Genomic DNA, 22,744 nt, shown 5'->3' with positions numbered 1-22,744 from the left:
TTGCGTTCCGGTGTTACGTCGGTGGCAGCTGGTTGAGTTAGAGTGATCTGAAGTATTAATATCATGCAAATATTGCTCGTACAGTAGCTCTAGCAAAAATAGCTACAGTGACGTAGATATCTGATTACCGCTTCTGGGTCACTGTTGTATCCTTCAGTCACGCAATCAACTTGCCCTCGCACTCGCTCTTAACACAAACCTTTGCCTCCTGCCCTCTCTCCCTGCCTTCAACACGCTCATAACGTCAACAACAACTTGCACTTGCACAGCTCCCTTCACGCCGGGCAGTGTCTCGGAGAGTTCAACAGCGGTGGAGCCTGAGGGAGAGCCGGTGGGAGGGGACCGTAAGCTTTAACGATCTCATCGACTACCTTTGTGGTGACCCCTTTTCCCCCCCGACCCCCCAAAAAAAACTATTTCAGTGATCCGCACAGACACTTTGTGAGTAATCCCAGACAGTGTGCCCGGGTGTGAGCTCCAGCCTCACGATGGGAGTTGGGGAATCCCAAACGAGGCTGTCGTTCCAGTGCAGAACTCGGGATCACTGCATCAGCAGAGGTGCCGTCTTTTAGGTGGGACGTGTCCAAAGCGCTTTGTGTTCCCAAAGCGTTCTGTGAAGCGCTTTGGGACGTCCTCCCGACGTGAAAAGCGCTATATCAAATGCAAGGATTATTATTATTATTATTATTATTAAAGGTTTACAAAGAATGTACAGCATGGAAAGACAGTGCACACGAGTTTCCCTCCCGCTCCTTACTCCCTCCCGTCACCTGCTACCCCCCCGCCTCCCTCATGTGAAGGTCTCGCTTCCTTTCGACTCCCATCTACACTCTCTGATTCAACCACTGCTCCAGGCAGCGAGTTCCACAATGTCGCTATCCTCTGCTGAAAGTAATTCCTCCTAAATCCTCTTTTAGACCCTCCGGTCGCTACCTTGCACTCGTATCCCTTGGTGAAGGACTCTCGAACCAGTGGATACATCCTATTTACGTCAACCTTATGTTAGTAATAATCCTTGCATTTGATATGGCGCCTTATCGCGTCTTCGAGACGTCTCAAAGCGCTTCGCAGAACGCACCGACGAGTGAATACAAAGTATAAACGCAGCGGACGCTGATCTGTCTGCCTACTCGGGTGGATGTCGAAGAGCCCGCGTCACTGTTTGAGAAGGGAACGGGGTTTCTCCCACAAGGGGGAAATTAGTCGGATCACTCGCTCCGTGGCTGTCGGTGAGACTTCGCCGCCTGCAAACCGACCGGTGCGTTTCGCCCACGAGTGCGCAGTCACACCACTTCGCCGCAGTTTCCCGGTGAGGCATTTCCACACGGGCCACGGCATCAAACGCGAGGATTATTCGGTGGTGGTTCTTTTTTTATGTTACGCAAAGCCCTTTGCAAGCGCAGCGCCAGTTCCTGCGCCAGAGGTTATGCCCCGCACGAGCTCCCGCCCTTCCCGGTGCCCTCTCCCCCCCCCCCCCCCGCGCCCCTCGTCACGGCCGCAGGACGACCAAGACCCCGGGTGGGCTGGTGCCCCAGCGGTGCGGTGGGACGCTGCGACCTTGCGCGAGGGGCGCAGGTTGGTTGTGGTTGCGGTTGCGGTGCGGGGGGTTGCGGGGGGTGGGGGGGGGAGTTAGAGAGAGTGAGACAGAGGCAGAGAGATGGATAGAGTGAGAGAGAGAGAGAGAGAGAGGGAGAGAGAGAATAAGTGAGTGTGAGAGATGGAGAGAGACAGAGAGAGTGACAGAGAGAGTGAGACAGAGACAGAGAGAGGGAGAGAGTGACAGAGAGAGTGAGACAGAGACAGAGAGGGAGAGAGTGACAGAGAGAGTGAGACAGAGAGAGGGAGAGAGTGACAGAGAGAGTGAGACAGAGACAGAGAGAGGGAGAGAGTGACAGAGAGAGTGAGACAGAGACAGAGAGAGGGAGAGAGTGACAGAGAGAGTGAGACAGAGACAGAGAGAGGGAGAGAGTGACAGAGAGAGTGAGACAGAGACAGAGAGAGGGAGAGAGTGACAGAGAGAGTGAGACAGAGACAGAGAGAGGGAGAGAGTGACAGAGAGAGTGAGACAGAGACAGAGAGAGGGAGAGAGTGACAGAGAGAGTGAGACAGAGACAGAGAGAGGGAGAGAGTGACAGAGAGAGTGAGACAGAGAGAGAGAGAGAGAGAGAGGGAGAGAGAGTGACAGAGAGAGAGAGAGGGAGAGAGAGTGACAGAGAGAGTGAGACAGAGACAGAGAGAGTGACAGAGAGAGTGAGACAGAGACAGAGAGAGGGAGAGAGTGACAGAGAGAGGGAGAGAGTGACAGAGAGAGTGAGACAGAGACAGAGAGAGGGAGAGAGTGACAGAGAGAGTGAGACAGAGAGAGGGAGAATGAGTGAGTGAGTGAGTGAGTGAGTGAGAGAATGAGTGAGTGAGTGAGAGAGAGAGTGAACTTTACACTCATTTCTGGAAGGCCTCGCGGTTTCTGATGCACTAACAGCTCCGTTGCCCTTCTCTCTCTCTCTCAGTGTATCCGCTGATCGGTGGACATTGACCCCCATCCGCTCCCGGGGACCGCAGCGCGAGGAGCGGAGCGGCTCCGCAGAGCAATAGCGGCGGGTGCCGGGCGGGGGGGGGGGGGGGGGCAGGGCAGGGGGGGGGCAGGGCAGGGGGGGGGGGGGGCAGGGCAGGGCAAGGGGGGCAGGGCAGGGGGGGCAGTGGGTGCAGGGCAGGGCAAGGGGGGCAGTGGGTGCTGCGCAGGGCAAGGGGGGCAGTGGGTGCCGAGCAGGGCAAGGGGGGCAGTGGGTGCCCCGCAGGGCAGGGGGGTAGTGGGTGCAGGGCAAGGGGGGCAGTGGGTGCTGCGCAGGGCAAGGGGGGTAGTGGGTGCTGCGCAGGGCAAGGGGGGCAGTGGGTGCTGCGCAGGGTAAGGGGGCAGTGGGTGCCACGCAGGGAAGGGGGGTAGTGGGTGCTGCGCAGGGAAGGGGGTAGTGGGTGCTGCGCAGGGAAGGGGGGTAGTGGGTGCTGCGCAGGGAAGGGGGTAGTGGGTGCTGCGCAGGGCAAGGGGGCAGCGGGTGCCGGGCAGGGCAAGGGGGGCAGTGGGTGCTGCGCAGGGCAAGGAGGTTAGTGGGTGCTGCGCAGGGCAAGGGGGGCAATGAGGCTGGCACGGCGGCTGCTGCTGCCGCTCCCGGGGCTCTGGTGCCGTTGTTACCGCGGAGCCGCTGCCGCCCTCCGCACCGTGGATCTCCGCAGCGACACCCTGAGCTGTCCCACCCCCGACATGAGAGCCGCCGCGGCTCGGGCTCCGCTCGGGGATGACGTGTACGGGGAGGACCCGACTGTCAATGGTAAGAGAGGATTTAGGGGGAATTACCACGCAATGGGGTGGTGGTGGTGGGGGGGGGGCATTAGAGAGGGTGAGGGGGCAGTTAGAGAGGGTGAGGGGGCAGTTAGAGAGGGTGGGGGGCAGTTAGAGAGGGTGAGGGGGCAGTTAGAGAGGGTGAGGGGGCAGTTAGAGAGGGTGAGGGGGCAGTTAGAGAGGGTGAGGGGGCAGTTAGAGAGGGTGAGGGGGCAGTTAGAGAGGGTGAGGGGGCAGTTAGAGAGGGTGAGAGGGCAAAAGAGAGGGTGAGGGGGCAATAGAGAAGGTGAGGGGGCAGTTGGAGAGGGTGACGGGCAGTTAGAGAGGGTGAGGGGCAGTTAGAGAGAGTGAGAGGCAGTAGAGAGGGTGAGAGGCAGTAGAGAGGGTGAGGGGCTTAATAGAGAGGGTGAGGGGGCAATAGAGAAGGTGAGGGGGCAGTAGAATGACGGGGCAATCGCCCACAAATATACAGTCAATTCACTTTACAGTGTGTTCTGTGAAGCGCTTTGGGACGTCCTCCCGACGTGAAAAGCGCTATATCCAATGCAAGGATTATTATTATTATTATTATTATTATTATTATTATTATTATTATTATTAACCGGTCGATGCCGGTGTTTATATGAGTCTCTTCCTGCCCTTCCTCAACTAAGCCTTCAAGTAAAACCTTCTGTCCCTTTCTCCCTCGTGTCCCCTCGTGTCCCCTCGTGTCCCCCTCGTGTCCCCCTCGTGTCCCCTCGTGTCCCCCTCGTGTCCCCTCGTGTCTCCTCGTGTCCAGCTTCCCCTTGAATACACCTACGCTATTTGCCTCAACAACTCCTCGTGGGCAGCACGTTCCACATTCCCACTACTCTCTGTGCGAAGACATTTCTTCTAACATCTCTTATTTGTGACTATTTTATATTGACGGTCCCCCGGTTTTGGTCTCCCCCCCTCCCCCCCCCCCTAACAAGTGGAAACATCTTCCCTATGTCGACCCTATCAAAACCTATCACGACGACATGATAAGCCACGACGTCGAATGCAGGGATGACTTTTATTATTATGTTTTACCGCTCACTTACAAGTTCATTCCTAGAAGTATCGAGTCAAAGAATGATTTAAGTCCCACGTCAGGACTTTGAACCCATTTAGTCTCGGCTCTGCTGACACACACCGGTACAGTACCGGGAGGAACACTGCGTTGTTGGAGACGTCGTGTTTCGATGGGACGTTAAGCCGAGGTTCCGGCTGCCTGTTCGGGTGGACGTTAAAGATCGCAGGGCACTAATCGAAAAGAAAAGGGCTTTTCTCTCTCCCTATGTCCCGGCTGACAATCCCTCCCAGATAACGTTGGTCATTCGCTTTGTGGCTGTTCGTGGGACATTGCCGTGTGCAAATTGGCTGCCGAGTTCGCCTACGGAATACACAGTCACTGCGCATTACAGTACATCCTGTGAAGCACTATCATGACAGTCGCTATGCCAAACGCAGGGTTTGTTTTAAGATTACGTTTGCACATGAGGACGTACTGTCTTCTCACTGGCATTCTCACTTCTCATAACCTTCAGTTTGCCCCCAGAATACAGGGTCCGTTCACTTTACAGTTTATCCGGTGAAGCGCTTTGAGACGTCTCGACGACGTGATAAGGCGCTGCGTCAAATGCAAGGATTGTTATTATTTATCTTACCGTGATACTTTTGTATTTAATAACGTGCTGATTCTGTTCCAAGGCACGTAAACTCTTTTGAATGGGACTACCGTAGCACTGACTAAAATCTTCTGTCTACATGTCGGTGTTGTGGCTTTTATTTAAGTGACGAGTGCAGTTAACCCTGAGCCGGAGGCGCACAGTGTTGGGAAAATGGGAAAATTACCCCCGTTTAACATTCAGGAATTAAGTGGAGTCCTGTAGCTCAGTGGTTAGAGCACTCGCTTTGCAAGTGAGAGACCTGAGTTCAATTCCAGGCAGAGGGTGAAACCTCGGGCAAGTTTCCTTACTCCACACAGGGCCTAATAATAAACTCTCTAAAAACCAAAAACAATAATAAAAATTGGTCATTTTCAATCTACGACTGTTTGTGGGACATCGCTGTGCGCAATTGGCTGCCGCGTTCGCCCACAAATATACAGTCAATTCACTTTACAGTGTGTTCTGTGAAGCGCTTTGGGACGTCCTCCCGACGTGAAAAGCGCTATATCAAATTCAAGGATTATTATTATTATTATTATTATTAACAGCACTAATTAATTAGTGCGTCGACTAATTTTTGCCCTGGCAGCAAACCGGGCAAGTCCTGCGCAGAACCCAAGCAGCACTTCAGAGAGGGAGAACATTTTAAAATAAATTTTCGGTGCTTTGAGCTCACGGGCGTTATTATCAAATGCAAGGATTATTAATTATTGTTGTTAAATAACGTATGAAACAGATTCGTTTTATATATATATATATATTAAAAAAAACGAGTACGTGCGCTTGGGCTAACAGAGCGTTTAAATCGCAATATTCCTTCAGCTGGAGCATTCCCGTGTTGCTACGGATGTGGTGTCCGCCTTGGCCACACTGGACTAAAAACTCACTGCGCGAGGCAAGGGAACCGCTTGCTTCACTGGACTGTCACTAAACGGCGGCTGTTATAGTCCAGTTCCCGAAATACGCAGATTACCAGTAATTTAGTTCCAACTTGTGTAACTCACACCAGCCCCAAGTGTTGCGCTTACGAGATTAAAACAAATCAGGTCATTTTCTTGGTCACTTGGAAAGGTACATATTGAATGTAGTTTGTTCAACACCTGCGCTGTTCATGGCGAGAGTAACCATACATCTTACTGTCCATATCACCGTTCTCTGTTGTGGCTTGAATGCAAATTTATGCTTTCGATCAATTTGCCATTATTTTGTTGGAAGCAATGATGTCTTTCTTACAGGTTGTGTTTGTCGCCCATTAATATTGATATCAGTAACGGCACAGCTCTTTACACTTGTAAAAATGTGCATTTAAATTTAGCAGTCAAAGACCTGCTGTTACTCTTCTGTGGAAATTCAGTACATAAACCTTAGTTATTTTCCACTCCCCTGTGTTTGCAACTTTCACAGCCTGCAGATAGCATGATTCAGTCTTCCTGTTCCACTTTGCTTTCAATGAAATGTTCAGAACTGATGGGGGCACGTAGACCGTAAACACATCCACCCCCTCAGTATTTGTTAGTTAAACCCGAACGATCACTTTTCCATAATCGTTGAGGTCTCATTTTCTTTCCACTCTCTCATTCTCATGGTCTTCTGTTTCCGAGGTTGGACGTCGCTAAATCTCTCCTCAGATTCGTCCGTCTACAAGGTCCAACTCGTGCTTGTGTTGTCTCTTGCACTAGACTCAGCAAACCCATTGCCTTCATCCTTGCCAGGCTCCACTGATAACCCTCGGTGGATTGAGTTTCCAAGATCCTTCTTCTGACCTTCAAATGGTCAACTGCTGGGTCATCGTGGCCCAACTGATGTCACTAAGTGTCGCCGAAATCCCTCCGCAAAGGAAATGATAATAATAAATAATAATAATCCTTGCATTTGATATAGTGCTTTTCACGTCTTCGAGACGTCTCAAAGCGCTTCACAGAATAGACTGTAAAGTGAATTGACTATTTTTTTCGTGAGTGAAACGCGGCAGCCAATTGCGCACAGCAGCGTCCCACAAGCAGTTGTGGATGGAAGTGATAAATTTATAATTTTTTTCTTGAGGGATTATTATCAGGTGTGTGTGTGTGTGTGTGGAGTAAGGAAACTTGCCCAAGGTTTCGCCCTGCTGGGAATTGAACCCAGGTCTCTCGCTTGTGAAGCGAGTGCTCTAACCACTGAGTTGCAGGACTCCACATGTCAGCGGTACTTCTTGATCAGCACATACCGCACGTACCACACCACATGTGGGCAAAGACTGAATTAGAGAGTCTCAGCGAAGTTTCTTCCCTTTTTGTCCCTCTAGGACAGGAATTGTGTTCCCAGAACGAAATTAAAGTGCAGGTACATTGCCTGTAGGATGACGTTGAATTGGAGGAGTAATGACATTTCTGTTATTGGCTTCATAAAACTTTGACGTAGTCGCTGCAAAACAGCTGGAACGAGTCAAGTACTTGGTTTAACCACTAAATATTTACTCCCCTGTCATCCACTCTGCTATTGCAAATTGGTGTCATGTGTACACTCAGTATTTATATTACTGCGATAAGCTTTACTAATAAGCTTCTGAAATTATTTCCTGATCCATATCATGCACTTTGAAAATTTGTATTGTGAGAAAAAGTGCTGCTTGTGGTTTCGGGGGGAGGGGAAGAGGGAAGTAAAATAACAATAAAAGGGTTGTGTTATGGGTCAAAGTAAAGCTAGGTGCCTGGGAATGCTAGGTTTAAACTTCAGGTTATGAAATACCTCTGCCAGTAAGTAGAAATTCATGTCTATTCCTGGGCAGATTACTTAAGACAAAGTTCAACTTTGAGCAGGTCAATTTCCTAACTTTCAACCAGTGAGTTTTCTTGAGCGTGTGCTTTCGTACTGAAATCAACGCGGTATCGCACACGAATGGTGGGAAAGAATATAAACCAGTGAGCAATGCTCAATGGCAAAGGTGGCCTTGTTTCACTGAAGCAAAGCTTTTTTCCTAATAACGATAATAATAATAATCCTTTCATTTGATATAGCGCCTGATTACACCTTCGAGACGTCTCAAAGAGCTTCACAGAACATATTGTAAAGTGAATTGACGGTGCATTTTGATGACGGCAGCCAATTGCACACAGCAGTGTCCTACAAACAGTCGTGGATTGAGTGACCAAATTTTTATTATATATTTTAGTTTTTTGAAGGGATTTATCTAATATCTAGCCAGACAATCTGTAAAGGCTGTGGCGCTAACTCAGTGCTACAAACCATAGAAATGTGTACCTGCCACACCCATGGGTCATTCCATCTAAGAAAATTTAAATCCCTTCTAAAGTACTACAGGACTATTAGAACATAATTAACAACATGTAATTGGTTGCCCGGAAGAACCTGGAATGTCTTAAAACATCGCTGACAACCCCTGAGTAAGGCCCCGAGACTTTGTACCGATGCTTTATTTGGACAGAGCACATGATAATAATCCTTGCAATTTGATGAAGCACCTTTCACATCAGGAGGACATCTCAAAACACTTGACAGGATTTGCCTTAGTCATTTATTTTTGTAGGTGGATACGGCAACCAATTTGCACACTGCAATGTCCCACAAACAGCCTTGTAGAGAATTACTATTCTTTTTATTTCAAAGCGGTTTCAGACTAGATTATATGAGTTCAAAGTCCTAACGTGGGGCTTGAACCCCCAACCTTTGGACTCGAAAGGCAAGAGCGCTACCATCTTGGCCAGGCTGACATTTAATTGACGGGCGATTGCTAAGTACTGTACTGTGAGAGAGAAGGTATTTCTGAGTCCGATCAGCCTAGAGAGCACAGAATGCACAGCTTTCCCAAACACCATATATAGTAAAAGGGCTGTTTTCAAAGCCCTCTGTGTAGTGTAATGCTCATCAGTCCAATTAATGTTTGTATATGTGAATTCCTGGTCAGTCAGACATGACATGACCTGTTTGGAATCTTAGGTGAATTCGCTGATGATTAATGTCTTGTCTGTTGGATTTGCTGACGCAAACTGCCTTTGCCGTCCCCCTGGGTTGTGTACTCCACATACTCACCGCTCTCTGTGAAGTCATTAATTCTGAATCTTTTCAACTTTCCCCCTTTCTGAGCTGGAGTCTGTGTCTCCTTGTTGGAGAGCTTGTGAGCGAGCAGTTTAAAATATATCATTGTATTCAGGTTCAGTTTAACTCTTATCCGATCTTTTCTGACTGCTTTTTCTCACCTCCCTATGTCCCAGTCAGATAAAGTGCTCCGGGTCAACCTTCCAATGTGAAAGGCGCTGCATCAATGTAAATTGTATTGCAAAGACACAAAACATCCAAAGTGACGCTTCATTTTAGCTTCGTAAGTGTCAATACGTCGGAAAGTTTATCAAGGGGACCATTTTTGGCAGCCCGCCCTAACAGTGTGGGTGGGTCACGTTTGCATTTTTAGGCTACTAGGTTACAATGATATTTTGTCGGAGGCTATTGTGGTGGAGCAGTTGGCTATTTTCGTTCTGTTTGCTTCTAAGGCTATCTGAGTGGGTTCAGTGCAAGAAAGATTAATCTTTCTTTTATCTAGCTCCATCTTGATCAGGTCTATGTTCTAGCAGAGTTACCTAGAAAACAGAAGATAAGAAAAATGCAACCTTACCACAATGTTCTGGGTGAACTTCCGAGAAAAGCCACTTTGAGGAATGAGACTTGTGCAAAACTAAAGAAGTGGCACTTTGTAAGGACACGAGATTCTTACAAGGTGCCAGCCCGGCTCAGTTAGGATCTATCTCTCAGGCCATTGAGTCTGAAGATTCAAACCCCACGAAGAGACTTTGAGATCACAGTTTTGTCTGATAATTTAATGTAGTGCCTGTGGAGGTGCTGTCTTAGAGTGGAACTCTATCCCGCAATCCCTCCGCCTCATCCCCTCCCTTGCGTCCTTCAAGTCCCGTCTAAAGACTTTCCTTTCCGACCGTGCCTTCGGCCGCTCTCCCAGCACCAGTCCAGTGCTCTGGGTCGTCTTTCCGACGTGATGAGTGTCATGCAGGTGTAATTTGTTGTTGTTGTTGTTGTTCATTAAGCCAAAGTTTCTTCTGCCCGTAACGGGTCAACTTTAAGGATCCAGTGGCACTATTCGAAAAGAGAAGGGAATTCCCTCTTGATGTTCTGGCCAGCAATGCCCCCTTGGCTGTCTGTGGGTCATTGCTGTGCACCAATGGGTTACCTACAGATACGTCGACACTTCACAGTAACAATCCAGCGAGACATTTTGAAACCTTTTGGCGATGTCATAAGACACCATATCAAACGCAAGAATGATGATGATGATGATTATTATTATTATCAGATGTTCTGTACTTTTATTTGCTTCAAATCACCCTAGAGGGTACTGGGCAGCGATTCCGTTTTGCTGTCGTATTTCCAGCCTCCTTAAAAGCAGCATCGGTAGAAACCATCTTTGCCTTCATTGTGCATTTAAAATGAGTGCATCGCTCTTGTGCAAAATACAGGGTTACAGTAAACTGACTGGTTGAACTTTTGAAACAATGAGGTTGCCCATCTGGCCTGGATTGCAATGTAAATTGCCTTGTGATTCTGGTACGTACGGTGAGTGACTCATTGGAAAGTGCTGTACTGTACCATGTTCTGCCTGGAAGGAGGAACTTGTGCTGGTGTGAAGGACAGGCATGTAAACATTCCCAGCAAGTATTACAAAGTTACACAAACTTCCTGGAAAGGGCAATGAGTAAAAAACGGATGCGTCAACCACTCAACGAACATAATATTCCAGAATTGTGGCACTGTGGCTCTGTTCTCAAATATTAATCTGGGAAGTGGCACTTTGTAATCTTTATTTCCCCTATTATTCCCCCCCTCCTTCCCCTTCTGACTGTGCAGCACTTGCTCTCCTCACCCCCACACCATTCTGCCTTCTGAGACTGAACTCAAGTCTCACACTCGCACACACTCACTCCCTGGACCCACCAGTGCTGAGTTAATAGTGATGAGATGTACAGGGTGTGGTGGGAAACATGTTTCATTGTCCGTTCCAGGAACTATAAGGAAGTTGGCACCATATCAGAGAGAGGGAGAGCGAGAGACACACACACTCACACACAAGGAAAACACAGAAGGCAAGATCTTTCTGGGAAGGAGCTGGAAAGTGGGATTAAAAACAAGAGAGAAAATTAGAAAACCAAATAGAGGTGACACAGTCACGATGGGCTGAATCCTCCCCTCCCACACGGTGCTGAAAGTTACTATTTTCTCTGAAAATGAATAGAGGCAGATTGGGAACTTGAGGTTGAATGTCCTCATTGTTATCTTTGTATGAATTAATGGCAACTGTTGCATGAGTTGTTTTCCTGATTGTTCTAAATGCCGGGACCATCCCAAAATCAGCTAAAACGGACTGACCAATCGATCAGGAGAATTGTTGGCCAGGACAGTGGGAGAAACCCTGTTCTCTTTTCCAATAGTATCACGGGATCTTTACATGAAGAAGACAGATGGGACCTTGGTTAAACATCTCATCCAAAGGATGGCATTTCTAACAGTGCAGCCCTTGTTGATGAGGCACTATATCAAATTCAAGGATTATTATTTTTATTTATTAGCTCCCTCCCTCACCTCCTCTAAGTACTGCACTGTTATGCCATCCGGGACTGATCTCAAGTCTCATCGTGGGGCCTTGAACCCACAAACTGCTGACCTACAAAGCCTAACTAACCAGAGTTGCCTGCACAGCTGTTTAAGAGCTCCTCACGTGAGAACATTGAACTCTTAACGTACAACCCACACTGACAGACAAATAGAGAAGCACTAATCGAGGCAATGCCTTGGGATCCAGGCTGGGTCTATCTTGATCAGGATGGCCCAGCGAAGGAGGAGACTGATCAGTAGGTTTGTCAGATCCTCTAGATTGAAACTCCATTTATATTGTGATATCGGTACAAAACACAGCTTTTTTTTAAAAAAAAACTTTACTTTCAGAACTGCAGAGGCAAGCCGCGGGCCTGTTTGGGATGGAGGCCTCACTATTCGTGCCGTCCGGGACGATGGGCAACCTCATCTCAGGTCTGTATGTCACTGCACAACAGCTTCTATGCATCGAAGACCTGTACCCCACCAACACTAACCGATGTTAGGTCTAATTCAGGGGCAACTACCTTTATCTCGCTGCGTACAACAAGAACAACAACAAATTACACTTGTATCGTGCCCTTCACGTCAGAAAGACGTCCCAGGGGTTTTTGGACCCGAGCTGGGAGTTGGGGTCAGGATGGGTGGAGGGCAGGGGTGGGGTGGGGGTGGGAGGGTGCCCGAAGGCACGGTCGAAGAGGAAGGTCTTTAGATGGGACTTGAAGGAGGCAAGAGAGTGGGTGAGGCATACAACATTGCTCTTGCCCTGCAGTTCATTGTTAAATCTCCCATACTTACTACTACTAATAATAATGATCCTTGTATTTGATACAGCGCCTTATCCCGTCTTCGAGACGCCTCAAAGCGCTTCACAGGATATACTGTAAAGGGAATTGACTGTATATTTTGTGGGCAAAACCCGGCAGCCAATTGCGCACAGCAGCGTCCCACAAACAATCGTGAATTTAGAAACCAATTTATTATTTTGGGGGGAAGGAATTATTACCCCCGGAAAAGGAATTATTACCCCCGGAATTATTACCCCCTGGGTTCCTACTTACTGTTAGGTAAACAGAGACGGGTGGAGTAAGGAAACTCACCCTACATTTCGCCCTGCCGGGAATCGAACAAGGCGAGTGCTCTAACCACTGAGCTACAGGACTCCACTTGTTTCACTGTATTTATGTGGTTTCAAAAAGTCATCAATCTTAACACTTGGTTGTTAAAAAACAAGAGGAATTTCTGTCTGCACCAGTACTTATAGAAACACAAAACTGGTCTGCTCAGAAGGAAGCCTTTCATGTATTGTTGCCTGTATCTGTTATTTAAATGACTATTTTTATTATCACATTTCTAGCTCTCACTGAATATCTCTGAATGATCCTTTCACTGCTGGGGTGCTTATCTAGTTTCCTTACAAGTGAGGGATTGATTCTATTGACCCAGCCTCGTTATCTATCTGTGGCCCTGTCCTTGAGTGGTTTAGGTCGTACCTCTCCCACCGTCTTCACTTTGTTTCCACGAATGGCTTTTCCTCCGGCCCCCGCACTGTCTCGTGCGGTGTCCCTCAGGGCTCTGTCCTCGGTCCCCTCCTCTTCACCCTCTATATGCTCCCCCTCGGTGACATCATCCGCAGACATGGAGTTAACTTCCACATGTATGCGGATGACACCCAACTCTACCTTTCCTCCTCTACCCTCAACTCCACGACCACCGATGTCCTGACAACTTTCTTCAGCTCAACGTGCGTAAAACTGAGGCCCTCCTGATTGGCTCGCGTCAGCGCCGCCGCACCTCTGGCGCTGATAGCATCAGCATCCAAGGCTGCACTCTCCACCTCTCAAAGCCAGTCAGGAACCTCGGGGTTCTGTTCGACCCTGAGCTGTCCTTTCTCCCTCACATCCGCACTACAACTGGCACCGCCTTCCATCATCTCCGGAATATCGTCAGACGATGGCACTACATCACCCCTCACGCGGCTGAAACTTTGGTCCACGCCTTTATCACCTCAAGGCTGGATTATGGGAACTCTCTCCTCGTCGGCCTTCCCGGCCCTCCCTCCACACTGCAGGTCATTCAGAAATCTGCAGCTCGTGTACTGTCCCGCACCAGGCCTCGCGCCCACATCACTCCCACCCTCGCTCGCCTCCACTGGCTCCCCATCCCCCAGAGGATCGAATTCAAGATCCTCATCCTCACCTACAAGGCCATTCACGGCCTTGCTCCCTCCTACCTCTCCGACCTACTATCGCCCTATCTACCTACCCGTACCCTCCGTTCCTCTGGCTCCGGTCTGCTCCACATCCCCCGCCCCAACCGCCCTACCATCGGTGGCCGAGCCTTCAGCCTCTCAGCCCTGAGGCTCTGGAACTCTATCCCCCAGTGCCTTCGCCGCTTCCTCCCTTTCCTCCTTCAAGGCCGGTCTCAAGACCTTTCTCTTCGACCGTGCCTTCAGCTCCCCTCTCAACTCTCTACCCCCTCCTCGCTCCCTCCCTTCTCCCCTCACCCTGACCATTTCCCCCCTGCTCGGGTCCTGACCCAACTGTACAGAGCCTTGGGACGTACTCCCGACGTGAAAGGCGCTCTATAAATGGAATCTTGTTGTTGTTGTTGTTGTTGTTGTAATGAGTTTGAAACTTTACCTTTAAGTAAAGAAATTGCGATCGCTTGTAACTTCTCCCCTAATATTTCTGACATTGTATTCATGACGAGACACATGGGGCAAGACTCCCTCACTCTTTCTGCACTTCAGCTTGACACTTTGAACAGCGAGCAGCTCCTGTTTCAGGTAGTTTAGTGGGAGACCTTCACACCCAAAGCCAGTCGTGCGAGTGTCTGTGTGTGTGCGTGTGCGTGTGTGTGTGTTTTTAACGAGTGACTGTGCTATTGTACGTGTTATTGAAAGACATTAGAAAGAGCTGTGGTGAGGTGTGGGCGGGGGCCAGATTGCAAGCAGATAACCTGTTGGTGTGCTAGAACTTTTCACAGCGTTGAGATAAAAGGTGTGATATATTGCCTCTCCAACTGGCTCATCCAACCCAGTTCTTAGAAGGATGGCTGCAACAGAAAATTGTTCTGAAAGAACACAGGAAGCAGGGGTATACAGAGTTCACAACCGTATTTTAGATGTGGAATTGCTATCCTGCGTTGTCCTCTTTGGGTATATAACTAGGTTCAAGCCATTTGACTACATCTGATAACAGTTATGAGAACTGACCGCAGAGGAAGAGAGAGTACACTGCAACCTTGAAATGACGCATAGCTTTGTAGCATTGTCTTTGAGAGGGAAGCGAAATGAGAAAATAACTGAATTGGGTTGAATTATTTTAACCCTAACAAAACCAGAGAAAGGCTGTTTCAGTGCCTTTGGACATCCTCCTGAGGTGAAAGGCACGATACAAATGTAATTTGTTGTTGTGGTTGTTGCTTCCGCTGATCGGCAAATTCAGGAACAATTTGGGAATTATCTCTAGAGGGAAAATAAAAGAGTTTTTACATAGAAAGTTGTCAGAATATGGAGTGTTTTGCCATAAATGGCTATGAGAGCGAAGCTTTGGAAAGGGAATCGGATGAACCCTTGAAGCAATCATATTAGAGTCCATGAAGAAAGTGAAGGGTGAAAATAAACTGGAGTAAATAATTCCGACAGGGAAGTAACACCAGCACAGACATAGTGGGCCTAACAACCTCCTTCTGTATTGTAAACACCTGTCAGTGAAGAGATGCATTTTCTTAAGAAACATAAGGAAATACCACAGATTAGACACCAACATTAGCTTAGGGCCCAATGCATGTACCTTGCAACTACATGTAGTGTGAATACAAGATTCATCACAAGATAGAAACAATCTGAAGCTATGAAGAGGGAACAAACATATAGTCAATGTTCCAACTTTTTTTTTAAAGCCCACCAAATGGTTTTGCATTAACAATAATAATAATCCTTGCATTTGATATCGCGCTTCTAGACGCCTTCTAGACTTCAGCGCCTTGGGACGTCCTCCCGACGTGAAAGGCGTTATACAAATGTAATGTTGTTGTTGTTGTCTCAAAGCGCTTCACAGAATATGCTGTAAATAATAATAATAATAATAATAATCCTTGCATTTGATATAGCGCTTTTCACGTCGGGAGGACGTCCCAAAGCGCTTCACAGAACACACTGTAAAGTGAATTGACCGTATATTTGGGGGCAAAACGCGGCAGGCAATTGCGCACAGCAGTTTCCTACAAACAGTCGTGGATTGCAGTGAGCAATTTATTATTGTTTTGTTTTTTGGAAGAATTATTATCAGGCGTGTGGAGTAAGGAAACTTGCCCAAGGTTTCACCCTGCCGGGAATCAAACCCAGGTGTCTTGCTTGCAAGGCGAGTGCTCTAACCACTGAGCTACAGGCTTTTGTTTTTGTTGTTTGCCATCTTTGGTTGTGCCATAGCCATATTTCACGCCTCCTTTTACAGTCATGTGCCACTGCCGTGAGAGGGGAGCAGAACTGATCGTTGGTGACCAAGCTCATATCCACCTGTTCGAGCAAGGAGGAACAGCACAGGTATGTCAAACATCCAGCAATACCTTACCTGAGTACTCTTTGAACCTTGGAAGTTGGAATGGGTCAGGCCACGTGACACTAGGCAATGCCTTTGGAAACAAAGAAACTCGACTTGTATTTGGGTGAACATTTCCACTTTGGCACAGTGTCAGCTCTCTACTTTCCTTGGGGAACTTGGTAAAACTTGGGACCAGCTTTTGGAAAGAATATCCAGCCTTTCTGATCATACAGGGGGTAGATGTTTGCACATTGAAGTGCGCGAAGCTTTCTGAGCACTGAAGAGGTTTTGCAGCTTTCAAATTGCACATTATTCTTCAGCCCCGAGCCATCCGCAATGTCCTGAAGCACATTTCCAAGGTGTTTGCACATTGAAGTGCGCGAAGCTCTCTGAGCACTGAAGAGGTTTTGCAGCTTTCAAATTGCACATTATTCTTCAGCCCCGAGCCATCCGCAACGTCCTGAAGCACATTTCCAAGTAGTTCCGAAAAACAGGCAATACTTCAGAACTTGGTATTATTTGAAAAGCAAAGCTCACAGCCATCAATTGAGTAAAACCCTAATTAGTCTGGTATCAACGGGATAAGACATGTGTTAGTTATTGACTAACCCCCCCTTAACTAAGGGGAGTTTGATTGCAATGAGGGGAAGTGCAGAGTAGGAATACTGAAAGGAATTTGCAAATGTGTGTAGGGTTCTTGAACATATTATTGTGTATTTAACTATTTATCTGACTTTGCATTGTGTTTTGCTCCCAGTCTTTGGGTATTGCTATGAAGATACTGCCCTCCAGTGGTGTCCTACTTCAGTTCAGTTTGGGGGGGGGGTCTCATTTTTTGTTTGGTCAGCCGGGTATCTTAACACATGCGGAAACTCTCCTGCAAGAGTTGGCTGCCCTCCACTGGATTATTTTTTTCTCTTTTGCCAACCAATTGAACGAAGTTGCCTAAAAAAACAGGAGTTTGCTGATTCCGTGCACCTAGAAACTGGGCAATTCGACATTGAACAGATTAAACTGTTCAATGTGAATCAGCCTGGCTCAACCCTAGCGCTCTCCTCTCTTGAGTCAGAAGGTTTGTGGGTTCAAGCCCCGCTTCGGGACTTGGAAGCCGACACTCCCAACCCAGCGCTGAGGGTGTGCTGCATTGTCGGAGGTGCCGTCTTTCTGATGAGACGTTAAACCGAGGTCCCGCCTGCCTGTTCAGGTGAACGTTAAAGATCCCATGGCTCTTTTCGAAAAGAGAAGGGAGTTTCTCCCGGTGTCCTGACCAACAATCCCTCAAAATAAAATTAGTCACTCGTTCCATGGCTGTTTGTGGGATGAGATCAAATGAGCTGAAGAGCCTTCTTCATTTGGACCTCTCTCGTGATCTTGTGAAACATTTTGACCTGCATCTCTAGCCTTTTACCACCTGCTCGTACCTTTTATGTTCGGGGAATAGAGTTTTTTTTAATCCATTTGGGTTCTCACCCTTATCAGTTAGCACACTCCAAGCTTCTGTACTAATCCTCTGTGTTTCAGATTGCAGGGGTTCATTCACGTACTCTGAGAAATCTTCCAGACGGAACCTTTGACCTGAACGAGCTAGAGTCTAAGATACATAACGACTATACTGATCCTCACTGCACCAGAACACGCCTGATTTGCCTGGAAAACACTCACAATGTACAAGGGGGTCGGGTTTTACCCCTCTCCTTTCTACAGGAGGTGAGGAAGTAGCTGGTTAAAACATACATTACAAGAAGCAAATTTCTCCTAGAATCAAGATGGAAGTAGATAGATATTTGTTAGGTCAGGGTATTAAGAGATATGGGGCAAGGGTGGGTAACTGGACTTGAGGTATAGATCAGCCATGATTTTATAAAATGCCGGAACAGGCTCAAGGGGCTGAATAGCCTACTCCGGTTTCTATGTCTATATCTATGTAATCCAAGCCAACAATTGGTCATTCATCTGGTGTCCACTTGTGGGAAATTGCTGTGCGCGACCCAATTTTTTCCTCCAAAGATAAGTTCACTTGGCACTTACTTCACTCACCTTTGCGATGTTTTGGCGTTAGACTGTATCAGACACAAGGCTCATTGTAAGACGTTCTGTGCCTCAGGGTGACAAGTTCTATTACACTTCCCGACACTGCAGGTTCGAAGCCTCGCTGACAAGTACAGCCTGGCTGTTCACATGGATGGAGCCCGATTGATGAATGCAGCCGTTGCTATGGGGGTTGAAGCACAAGCCATCCTGCGTTTCTGTGACTCTGTCTCCATGTGCCTGTCTAAGGTACCTAACAATTTAAGGCAGAAGTTGGGTTTCACTGACTTTTGACATTGCAGGTGCTAAGTCAATACAACAACAAATTACACTCGTATAACGCCTTTCACGTCGGGAGGACGTCCCAAGGCATTGCACAGTCAAGGATTGGTACCCGAGCTGGAGGTTGGCATCAGGAGGGGTGGATAGCAGGGAGGGTGGAGGTAGGAGGGTGACCGAAGGGGCAGTCGAAGAGGAAGGTCTGGAATAATAAGTAATAATATTAATAGTAATAACAAGGATTATTATTACTATTATTCAATATCCGCAAAATATGTCCCCTCACTGACCTTTTTCTCTGCACTGTAGGGTTTGGGAGCTCCTGTTGGGTCTCTCATTGGCGGACGACAATCATTCATCGACCAGGCTAGCCATGCCCGCAAGGTGCTCGGAGGTGGCATGAGACAGGCAGGGCTACTGGCTGCAGCAGGGCTCATTTCTATATCTCAAATGGTTGAGAGGCTGAAGGATGACCATACGAACGCAAGGATATTTTCCCAGGGTACGTACAGCGCATGAATAAAATAATAAGAATGCTTACAAGTACAGGATTGTTCAGTTTCCTTCTATCATCAAGGTGTAAATGCAAGTTGTCGTTGTTGTTATCAAGGTGTATATATCCTTGTGCAGCGTCACAGGCCTGCCCTTCAATCTTCCTTTTAATGCTGGGATTACTATAACATTACTGTACTGCACTTTATAGTTACTGATTCTCAACCATTTCCTGTTTTACAGTCGACACGGTGGACACTAGTTCCCTCAAACACATCCGAGCTCTGATAACCATTAGGAAGATATATTTCACTCCCTTTTGTTAAGTCACCTATGATTAGCATCAGATTGAACATTAAGCAAAGTAAGAGCAAGCCGCTGTGATAGATCAATGGGATCGACACTCGGCCTTACAGACCAGAAAGCATCGGATTGACTAAATCAGTGACAATTGGTATTAGCCTTCCTGGGTTTGAAGCGAAAATCTCTTAGGGTCCTACTATCTATCAACTATTCCAGTGCTCAAGCTTATTCACAACCTCAGGCTCGAGCTGTGTATCGTGCGTAAAATGTTTGATTTCGAGCCTGGAAGCTCACACCCTCTCGATGAAAACTGATTGTGCTTTCTCGAGCCCATTACATTGATGTGCAACATCAGTCATGTGTTCTCAGCAAGTGCGATGTGAGTAAATGCGCATCGGGTGGCTGGTGGGAAAGTACTGTCGGTCTTTTTTTTTGTGTGTTCCTGTTGGAATTGACTGATCGCTTAACTTAACTGCGCCTCTGAAATCAATATCAGCTCAGCGACATCTTAAAACAGTCACCCACCTTTTTACTCTCCAAACCAACTTTTAGGCATCCAGAAATACGCCTACCCTGTGTGCGACACCAACATGGACGCGTTGGAAACCAATATCCTGATGCTTACAGTGAATGATCCGAGGATCTCGCCCCAGGAGTTTTGTGACCGTATGGCCGAGGTGACAGCGGAGGAAGTGGCGGCAGTGGGTTGCGGAGTGCGGGTGTTAATGATGCCATTCTACGGCCGCTCAGTGCGGGCAGTTTGGTACCTGGGCATTTCCGAGGAGGACACAGACCTGGCTGTACAGAAACTGCGGTTTGTTGTGGAGAAACTCAAGGGATGATGCTCTCGGGCCCAGAATGCACTCATCCCTGTCTCCCGAGCGTTCAAATATAATCGAAAAATTAGCATTGACATAAAACCTTCAGGGTAAAATAAAACGCACAAGGTGTTTCACTGAAATTAAATTTGCTAAGAAATTAACTGGAATTTGAGTAGGCAGATGTAGCAGCTAAATTACACCAGCAGCAGCCTACGAGCAGCAATGCAATACGCTGGGAATGGAAGCTGAAATAATGCGGAGAATCGAGACATTTTTCTGCGAAGCAACTCATACCATTGCGTTAATTTTCAATAATAAACTAGATGATCACTCTGCAAACCCGCAGCGATTCTTTCTCAGTCGCTGCATCCTTACTGTCTCCTCACGTCATCCTGACAGAATACTGGACAATGTCTGCCTTACAACAGCAAATTTTCTTTCAGTAAGTTAAACCACTTCTAGAGGCAGGCTATAGAAGAGTACAGAGGAAGGAGCATTTTGAATGGGGCATTGGCTGCTCTGTGCTTGCAACCTTAATCAACACGAGCAATTGGAAATGATAGCCTTGCTTCTTGTCCGCCTTTCATATATAACCTGTTAGAAAGGAGACTCTTTCGCCGGCAGGAATTATTGTGCTGAACACTTCAGATCCTATTACTCCGATGTTAAAAAAAAATGGTTCAGAACTATTAGTTCCCAATCTGTCTTTGCTCAGTGACACACTGTTCTCAAGCTGAAAGCTGCATTACACTGCAAATCAGGACATCCTGTTTGTGGTGATAACCCATTACACAGTCCTAAATATAGTACATTACTACTAACTCTCCCACATAAAACAACAACAACAGTTCATTTATAGAGCGCCTTTCACGTTGGGAGGACGTCCCAAGACGCTGGACAGTTGGGTCGGGACCCGAGCAGGTGGGAAACGGTCAGGGTGAGGGGAGGGAAGGGAGGGAGCGAGGAGGGGGTAGGGAGTCGAGAGGGGAGCTGAAGGCACAGTCAAAGAGAAAGGTCTTGAGACCGGCCTTGAAGGAGGAAAGGGAGGAAGCGGCGAAGGCACTGGGGGATGGAGTCCCAGAGCCTCGGGGCTGAGACGCTGAAGGCCCGACCACCGATGCAAGGATTTGTTCAGTTTATACTATGCCTTACCTTATTGTCCGTTGACCAAATACCACCTCGTCTTAGTAATCCAGGATTTGTGAGCATTGAGGTCAGTGACACTCAGTTGGGTTTCCTGTGCTTGTGCTACTTTGCCCCATGCTCTCCCATACTAGCCCAACCTCAGGTGTACCTCGTCCCTTCCCTTTTAACTGCACGAGTGCTGGATGGAAATGACGAGACAGGTCCCATCCCACACCATATAAAATCTACCCAAACAGGTCAGGACATCTGAGGAAGATGTCTCACCACATCAATGAAGTGTCTGATTAGACAATGCACCCGTTCACTTCCACAGCACATTTATTCACGGAACTCTTACAAAACAGTTTCCACAGGCACAGCAATAGTGACAAGCTTGATGACGGCAGTCGTTAAAACACAACCTGGTGAAATAAATCATGAAATCAAATGCTTGTTAATCACTTAAAAATAAGATGAACATGCTTTTGGGGGGAATCAATATATAAGGCTCTTTTGAATTGCTTTCGGAATTTAATGAGGAAGAAACACGAAGTTCACAAGATCACCAGAGGTTCAGATCTCATCAGCCCATTTGATCTCAGCTTCCAGTGTTCCCCACCCTACCATCCTCCTTTTGCAGCATCAAGAATGTTTCTTAATGACTCCAACACCCTGGGCTCAACTGCATTTCATTGGAATCAGTGCCAGCTGTTGTTTATCCTCTGGGTAAAGAAATATTTGCGAATGTTAGTCCTAAAATTACTCGCCAAAGAGTTGGTAATTTACAGACCAAGAAAATACCATACACCCCTCACTCCCAAAGTGCTCTATTTAGCGCAGAAGCACTAGTAAAAGGACTTAAATTATTAAATAAAACTTTTCAATGAAACCTTCAAAACTTTATTTAATATTATTATTATTAAATTGAGAATGAGAGACGAGAGATGGTGATGGCAGTTTATGTGACATTTTGAAGGGCCAGGCAGATTGTGTTGCAGGCTCCAACTCCAGCAACACCGAAATAGACAGAAAACCTTATTACTGCGATAACAACTAGGGCGAAGAAGAGAGAGTGAGACAGAGAAGGAGCTTTTCTCTTTCCCTCAGTGGCTGTGTTGCAATCTTGGTAAGGTAGGGCTCCCACTGACACAAAAACTGGCACAAAAGTGGGTAGTTTGCATTTTATTGTAGGCGTACGCTCTTAATTGGCTTGGTTGCCAAGGCTGGTGGACAATATCTGTGGACCAGGTATTGCAAAAACTGCCTGAGAGAATGCCCGAGAGAACATGTCAGAAAGGAGGAGAGAAGGCAAAGGTAAGAGACACATTGGGGTAGGCGTGTGCAGCACGAAAGTAAGGAAAAGTCCGACACTTCAATTCTTCACGTGAACTCTTCGGTCATTCACTTGCTTCTCGGCCGTTTCTGGGATCTTGCCGTGCAAGCCATCCTGACTGCCAGGTTTACCTTCAAAACCGATTACTACAGTCGGCGGCAATTGCTGTAAAGCACTTTGAGAATTTTCACAATTGGGTAAAAGTTCTGTTCAGA

General features: G+C 47.4%; 1 protein-coding gene across 4 annotated transcripts; it reads left to right on the top strand.

Moving 5' to 3' along the window:
* Positions 1-3,054: 3,054 nt before the first annotated feature.
* Positions 3,055-20,410, top strand: tha1 (threonine aldolase 1). Of its 4 annotated transcripts, none has more exons than XM_042342305.1 (7): positions 3,055-3,323; positions 11,953-12,036; positions 16,062-16,150; positions 17,670-17,855; positions 18,288-18,425; positions 18,765-18,957; positions 19,803-20,410. In XM_042342305.1, the coding sequence occupies exons 1-7, from the start codon at positions 3,131-3,133 to the stop codon at positions 20,090-20,092; spliced, it is 1,173 nt and encodes a 390-aa protein (XP_042198239.1). In that variant the 5' UTR covers positions 3,055-3,130; the 3' UTR covers positions 20,093-20,410. The 4 variants fall into 4 exon arrangements, with proteins under 4 accessions (XP_042198239.1, XP_042198241.1, XP_042198240.1 ...); XM_042342307.1 differs by lacking the exon at positions 19,803-20,410 and adding an exon at positions 19,191-19,776; XM_007888653.2 differs by lacking the exon at positions 3,055-3,323 and adding an exon at positions 11,848-11,862.
* The last annotated feature ends 2,334 nt before the right edge of the window (positions 20,411-22,744 follow it).

This window comes from Callorhinchus milii, unplaced genomic scaffold, assembly GCF_018977255.1.
Source record: "Callorhinchus milii isolate IMCB2004 unplaced genomic scaffold, IMCB_Cmil_1.0 Scaffold20, whole genome shotgun sequence".
Classification (NCBI taxonomy): Eukaryota; Metazoa; Chordata; class Chondrichthyes; order Chimaeriformes; family Callorhinchidae; genus Callorhinchus; species Callorhinchus milii.
Note: the sequence above shows the minus strand (reverse complement) of the source record. Positions and strands in the feature narration are given on the sequence as shown.